Source organism: Triticum dicoccoides, chromosome 4A, assembly GCF_002162155.2.
Source record: "Triticum dicoccoides isolate Atlit2015 ecotype Zavitan chromosome 4A, WEW_v2.0, whole genome shotgun sequence".
NCBI classification, from domain to species: Eukaryota; Viridiplantae; Streptophyta; class Magnoliopsida; order Poales; family Poaceae; genus Triticum; species Triticum dicoccoides.
This window is the reverse complement of record NC_041386.1, coordinates 92,731,058-92,738,817: the sequence shown is the minus strand read 5'-3', so window position 1 is coordinate 92,738,817 and position 7,760 is coordinate 92,731,058. Positions and strand designations below refer to the sequence as shown.

The 7,760-nt window shown below is 44.5% G+C and overlaps 1 protein-coding gene across 1 annotated transcript; it reads right to left on the bottom strand.

Moving 5' to 3' along the window:
* Positions 1–1,155: 1,155 nt before the first annotated feature.
* LOC119285177 (J domain-containing protein spf31-like) lies at positions 1,156–7,549 on the bottom strand. Its single transcript, XM_037564408.1, has 9 exons — positions 7,349–7,549; positions 5,891–5,981; positions 5,732–5,792; positions 5,018–5,095; positions 4,820–4,893; positions 2,059–2,172; positions 1,873–1,980; positions 1,662–1,700; positions 1,156–1,585 (listed from the first exon to the last, which is right to left on the bottom strand). The coding sequence occupies exons 1-9, from the start codon at positions 7,435–7,437 to the stop codon at positions 1,499–1,501; spliced, it is 741 nt and encodes a 246-aa protein (XP_037420305.1). The 5' UTR covers positions 7,438–7,549; the 3' UTR covers positions 1,156–1,498.
* Positions 7,550–7,760: the final 211 nt, after the last annotated feature.

Below are 7,760 nucleotides of genomic sequence, written 5' to 3'. Positions count from 1 at the left end.
ACGACTTTGTAAGGTTTTGTGCTAATAATTAATAAAGTGGCCGTATGCATCGACCAGATGCAGAGGCCGGGGGTTCTCCTCCTTTTCGAAAAAAAAATCATAACGCAGGAGATTGGCCGATCGGGCCGGCGACCACCTCCCGACGCAACGACCAGTGCCCTCTCCCCGTCGTGCTCGCCCGTCACCCAACGCCCGGGCAGGCAGTGGATATGGTCTGCGTCTTGGGGGCGCTCGCAGCTGAGCCGCAGCGCAGGCGGCGGGACGGTGCTGGCGTGCTGCTGCCAATTCGGTCGATCGCATCGAAACTTCAAAAGGTCCTTCGACTAAATAACTTCGGGAGGAGGCAGCATGGGCTCCATTGGGCAGTTGCGGACTGTGATCAGGGTGGGCGTATGGCCGGGCCTTGGCCTTTGGGCAGGTGCGCCGGCTGAGCATTCGTTATGGATAAAGAGGGGTCTGCAGAGGTTTCTGGAGGAAATAGCTGGCCAACTTGTCGTGCTTAATTGCTCTACCATATCTATCCGTTTATGGGATCCAAATATTCTTTCGTGTTTCAGGTTTTTTTTAGTATATAGTGCATTTTTTGGGGCTTCGGTAGAATGTTAATGTCCTCAGTCGGTGATAACTTTTTTTGCGGGTCAGTCACTGATAACTTTGCGTCTTTGGCTATCAAGAAAAAGAAAAGATTTGCTTGCATGGCGAGCCCAGTTGATCGTGGTCGAGCGGCGAGCGCAATGAGAAGAACCGTGATCAAGCGTTGGAGCCTACGTTTCTGACCGGTTCGTTCCTTCAGAGTTTGACGACGGCAAGTGCATGCAATGTATCAACCCCTTCAACCTTCCACTTTGGCGTTGTATTCTTCTCCGGACCTGTCGTCTCAAACTGAGCAACGTAGCGGATTTTTTCCAGTTGCTGGGTCGTACCAGGACCAGGAGGTAAACACAGGTTGACTTCTCAGTAGAGACAACAACTTTGAATTGCATCTGGGCGAATGTCAATACTACTAGCTGCCCACGAGCTATCCGCTGGGTGGGGTGCTGGCAAAGTCACTCATCACACTCATACCCAGGCCAACGCCCAGAAAACAAAAGCCCATCACAAATTGGCTTTGTAAGAAATTGGGGTGGGTAAGGGATGCCAACGTGACCCAGTATCTAAATTAGCAGAAAATTGTGAAAATATGTATATTAGCATGACACTTACACTGAATATTGAAACAAGGATCATAGTCCAACATCCACTTCAGCGTTTCTTTCCCAACAGAAAATTTCTTTTTCAAGGCATTCTACACAGGTACATTAGTCCAATGTCACTCTAGGTAGATGATATGTGTCCATTTTGCTCGCAATTATCTGCTATGTTCCACTGACTACACTGGGGTCTGGGAACATACAAGCCATAACCCAAGCTTATAGCCTGAAAGATAAACTTGACAGGCTGTGGCTTGGATCAGGTCGCGGCAAGAATGGTCTTCGAGTGCAGATGAATACGACACCTTTTAACCACGCTTTACTGGCCTCTGAACATAAGATTTGTTCGGGTCTTCAGTCTTGAGCCTTGGAGGTTTGAGCTCTCCTTTCCGTGCCTGTAGAAATGAAACTATATGTAAGTCAAAAGAGTCATGGGTAACAAAATACAACTTTTCAACTGCACTCTCTAACCTTCTTTCCTGTCTTCATGAAATCCCTCCAGCTAGAGACCTGCAAACCACAAACACATGGTATCAGGCAGTGCCCGTGGCAACAACTCGACAAAGCCTTTCATTTTCCAATAGGGCAATACTTGTAGGTAACTAGTATTTAAATAGCCACAAGCATAGTGTCCAATTAGGATAAAACATTTCAATTTTCTACAAATGAACTGCAAGCTTACTCGCTGGTCTCTCGTCTCCTCCCACTTCTCTTCATGCTCTCTCTTCCTCTTCCACATTTCTTTTGTTTCCTCCTCGTCCTTCTTCAGTCTTCCTTCTTCCTCTGATATCTGCATAGTGCACATGAACAAAGCTCACGTGAGTGGCTCAACTGATGATGTTTGAATATGTTAAAGCCTATTACTTACCCTCATCTGCATTTTCCTCCTACGCCATTCTTTGTCTGTCAAAATCTCACGAACTTTAATTATTAGCTGCTTCTGAAATTCGTCCGATCTTTCAAACTGTTCTTCATACTTCCCCTGAACATAAGCAAGCCAATCAATGGAGGTTCTCAAGTGCTGAAGATATATGAAGCTCCATAATAAGATGTTTCAAGGGTCTAGCAGAACAATCACCATTTAAAAAAAATCGAGACAAGACTGAACAGGAAAACATCAGAATTGCAAGATTCTACATGATCATTGACATTAGCAAATGACTCATTTCATGGTATTGGAATCATCTTTTTTCTTCTGAAATGTTGTTATTCTCAAGTATCTAAAATCCCATCATACGCATGCAATGACTTCTAAAATAATTATCATTCCATGCAGTCAACCAAGAAAGACAAACATGCATCACAGATCTGCGTAGTTATTAGAGAAATTGAAGCAAACAACAGGTCACTTCAATGGTGTACAGAGCCAGCTAGTATATTTTGAGGACATCTTTCTCCAAGAAACTGTTTTTCACCAAATTGAAGAATAAATAAGTTCAAATCATAGAGTGCAACAGAATGAAGATCGGTTGTTTAAAAAGCTAAATTAGACCAGTGATTGAACTCGAAAGAAATCATAACCAGCAACTTCATCAATGGTTGGGTTTCATTCAAGGACCATCTACATAACCTAGGGTGTGTTTGGTTGCAGTCATGGACTGGAATGTCATGGGTCCAACTCGTTCCTAGGCCTCGTTCTCGCGTTCAGTACGCAGGTGGAACGGTCATCCCTTCATTCCCACGGACCAAATATTCGGCCCAGATCCGGAACGAGGTGAGACCTCCAAATTGAGCGGACGACGCGGAACCGCTCTTCTCCTCACACTCCCGCAGCCCTATCCTCTTGTGCCACTCCTCTCCCTCGTCTCTCTCACTCCCGCGTTGGCGCAGCGCCGCCGCCGGCCCTCCTCCGGTCTGCACCGCCCGCTGTTCTCCAAAGCACGTGAGGCGGGCGAGCGGGTGTGTGGTGGTCTTGCAGCAGGGCAACAGCAGCGGCACACACCGGGAAGCGACGGAGCAGCCGCTGGCCACGCCTGGGTGCGCGCCATCGAGAGCCGTGGTCGCGCATGTGGAACGCCAAGGCCAAGTCACACATCCAGCTGGCCGCCACGCTCAGCTGTCGTATTGTTTTCTTGTAGCTGCTGTTTATCCTGCGGTTGAGTCCGACTCTTGTAGCTCACACCCATGTTCGTTGCATGGATGGATGGATTCGATTTGTTGATGTTCACATCCCTGTTCTGTAAATTAATTTTACTGGTTCGGGGGAAAATCTGTGATAATAATCAGAATTATATATATATAGTCTGCATTTAGGAGATGCGTTTTGTTTCTTGCGTTTGTTGATCCTGATACTGGCTGTTGGTTTGAGTCTTTGTCGCTGTGAATCTTGGCTATCCGGTTCAGTTCAGCGAGGCAGACTGCAGTTGCAGGAACTGCTCCCCCAGAAAAGTTAAATGTCCAATGGCTTTATTTTACGTCAAACTTTGGCACGGAATTAACAGTATAATGTTTATCTGCCTTTAGTTGCATGGATGGATGACCACTTACAAATCCATTCCATTCCATCTATCAAACCATCAAACCAAACATCAAAATGTAACCATTCCATTCCTTCGAATTACCCATACCAAAGACAAGGACGGAACCGACCCATTATAGTGGAATGGAACCATGACATTCCATTACACTTCGTTCCCGAACCAAACACACCCCTAGTGAACCAGGCGGTTCTGGTGAAAACCCCATGAAACTGGGCATGCTTTAGAACCAGGAGGCGCTTGTTCCTGATACCTATGCCCGGTCCAATCAGCTCACATGCTCATGTGTGAATTGGGTTCCCTGAGCTAACCCTCCCAAGGCTGCCTCTACCAATCTGCATTCCATCCAATATCAGCTCCCCTTTCTCTTTGTTCTTCTACTTCCTCATCCATTTACCATTTCACCCTCTCTTGATATTTTTGCTTGCTCTTTCTCAAACAGAGCCCCGGCATAACAAGGGGCAGTTCAGCGCCACGAGGTCAATAGGCCACAGAGGTAGTGTCTTCACCATGAGAGCTCGGCGGCAATGGAATGGCTTATACATGACTTGATAAACCCCAGCAGAACTAGCTTGATTTATTAGATATTTGGATACAATGCTAGACGCTAGTTAAATGAATAATAGAATCTGGTGCCTAAATTTTGTACTGGATTAGATAATTCTAACAGAAAAACAAGCTTGTTTCTATTGGAGTTAGTTTGATTTTTGCAGGCAGCACTGGTTCCTTCATCTACAATTTTTGGTGTTATGCTTCTCTTTTCTTGAGGGGGTTGAGGTTATACTTCTCAATTTCACGCTGCTCTACATAACATTGTAGAGGAAAAAATGCGTATGACTAATAAAATATTATATCTAGAAAACTGTTGGTCAGATGGTCAAACTGCTGCCTGTCCAGTTTTTAGAGCGGTCAGCAGTCACCAATTATTACTGACAAACGCTGGTTAAGAGAATCTCTGATGAGTGTGGGGTTTGATTTCCAGATGGCTTAAGTTTATTTAGACCATGAAACTAGCCCAAATTAGACCAGTTCATGTTGAGACATACTTCAAATTACTATTCGCATTAATCTTTGTTTGAAACATGTTACTCCGAGTGAAAGTTACTAAAAAGTCGATGGCAACTCACACAATCTTTCATGGGATTGTCTTACCTCATCTACTTGGGATTTTATCTTGGATGCACTATCTTTCCTCAACTCTTTTTTCCTTTTTGCCCTCAGTTCTTCTGAAATTCTCAACACAGAATAATATCAGTTTTTGTTCTTCATATCTCCTTTATTATAAATTGAACAACTCACTGAGCTCATGTAAAAAAAAATACATTGGGTTAAAATAAGATTGCATCACACCTTTTGCAGAAGTAACTTGATCAAGAATGTACCCTCTTTCCTGTGGATCAAGTAGGAGCTGCTGTGCTTTTGCCAGGGCTGTTTATGAGTAGAGCACGCAACGTTAATCAAATATACATCAATGCATAAAAGACAAGAGAAGCAGAAGAATGCGACACTGGGAAAATAGTAAGTCACTGATGCGCAAAAGGTTTGTTAGTTACAACTAATTGCAAGAAGAGATCATGCAACACTTACTTATCCTGGTTATCCTGGTTTCTCTTGAAAAATGCATCTCCTACAGGGATGAAAAAAATGCCTAATTCTAGAGTGATACAAAGGCTACTACCATCTCCAAAAAAAAATTGCACAGATTCATCTTCTAAGCTGACTTATCCATGTCGTAAATTTGCACTCCGTTATCTGGACTTTTGGACTTGGTGTTGAGGCCAATAAATTAAAGATTGTTCCAGTTGTTTTCCTAGCATGCCATGATTCTGGTACGTCCCTCTCTCCCAGAAAAATATATATAAAGTCATACGAAACTATTAGTTTTGACATGTCATGATCTTGTTTATGCCATTCATCTTGCTCTGCCGTCACCAAATAATATCTGTAACCTGACCTAAATGAAGCCTACAACAACACAAGTGTAATACTGTCTCCTAACCTGATATTACTATGCATCACCCAACTCATATGCTCCACATGGTCATGATTAGACAGTTCACATACCTCCAAAAGCTTCTTGTGCTTGTGGATGCTTGCACTTGTCAGGATGGACCAACAGTGACAACTACAGAAGGTACATGAAGCGACAACAATTAGCCAACAGCAAGGGGGCAAAGACTAATACTAACAGTGTAGTTCAATGTTAAATCCATGTTTTCTTACCTTCCTATATTGCTTCTTCACCTCATCCACAGAAGAATCAAAAGACAACTTAAGATGCTCAAAAGGGTTTAACTTGAAGCAACCAAGTATCCTGACAAGATTAGAATGTGTTAGAAACAGAGCGTAAAATCAAGAACACGGAAATAATCTGAATGTTTTTGTTTATTTTTTTATCAACTGAATAATACGCCTGTTTGACACACATGGCATTTCGAACGTATCATTTTTTTAACATGCATGACACTGTATAATTTCAAGGTACATTTTAGAAGTTTCCTTGCAGCATAGATCTCCCTCAATAACTTATGTCTAGTCTTCCAATAGAAAAGGACTAATCTAGACGTGAAGGAGCTTTAAATAAGCTTAGATTATAGGATGATTAAATTCGGCTATTATGCTCAGCTAGATGCCTTCTAGAGACTAAAATAACTTCTAAAATCAGGAAAAAGACTAAAGGAGGAAGTACAACTAAAAATGAAGCTAAAATGGCATCGGCCAATATTCAGTTTTGCGCTGTTAGGGATCTCACTGATCAACTATCGTGTGTCATTCCAAAAAATAGAACATGCATAGCAAGTTGCAGAGTATGCCTCCCTATTCAGTAGTCAACCGACCATGTTTAATTGTTTATAATAGGTAAGTAGTTATAATATTTAACCAGCTTCAAAACATAACAGTATGTCTGCTGGGCTCCATTGAACAGCATAAGCTAATACAGGAAGACATGAGTATCTTTGGTTGGTGTCCAAAAAGAAACTCTATGAATATTTTGGTTGTGAACAAAACTTTGGCCCTTGTTTTGTTTGTATGGCTGCCAAATTTTTGGCATATGCTCATGTCACCTTGCCTATTCTGGTTCATTTTTCTTGCCAACACTGGAAAAATCATGAATAAGTAAAACCTTGACCGAAGTTGGGCTCAAACAAAGCACATCCCAAGGCACAAACATAGTGCAACAGGCTTACTCCTTCTTGAATGCAAATTTATCAGCTCGGTACAAGTAAATATATATCACAAGAGGTTCTACATATGTCGGTCATGGCATGGTGCGCACAATATCATATCAGAAACAATGATAAGAGGCTCTAGACGTCGTTTCTCATTACCTTGTGGCGTGCGTACAACCTACCATCGCATACTAAGCTACAAGAAAGCAAAGCAATCGCGTCTTAGAAGCAGCATCACCACCAAAGTAGTAAAAGTGGAAAAAATTCCCAATCGCGTCTGAGAACAAGTGAGCAAACCGGACGACTTCGACCTAGGGTTCACGCGGACCCGGGCGGACCCCGTCGCCGACCCAAATTTGAGCAGCAAGCTGCGGCTACATCTACTACATCGCGCGATTGGTCACGAATTCTGAGAAACGGATGGCGCTACTGGGGATCTGAAGCTACGTTGTGCCAGAAGGGGAATGATACCGCTCGAGGAGATGGGGGATTGGGAGGGACGGGGAGGAACCTGAGGACTTCGTTGTCGCGCTCGGCCTCGCTGACCTCGGCCAGGAAGCTCTTGAGGAGCTGGTCGTCGTCGGCCTCCGACGACCCCATGGGTGTACGGGGAGGAGGAGAGGGAGGTCGCGGCTCGGGTGGGCTCCGGCTCTGGGAGCAAGACGAGAGCCCGTTGCGTCGGAGGCACGAGACGCGAGCCGGGACAGGAACAGGGACAGAGAAGGGACGGTGCGGATTTGTTGGCCATGGGCAGCCCGGCCCGAAAATCCTGGGCCGGGCCGGGCCTAAGCGTGCCATCAGGCTGGGCTCAGGCCTGGAAATTGAGCCCGACAGGCAGATCGGGCTGGGCTCGGACTTGCGTGAAATAGGATTTTAGTCATAGCCGGGCTTGGGCCCAATTTAGTAGGCCCGACAGTCAGGTC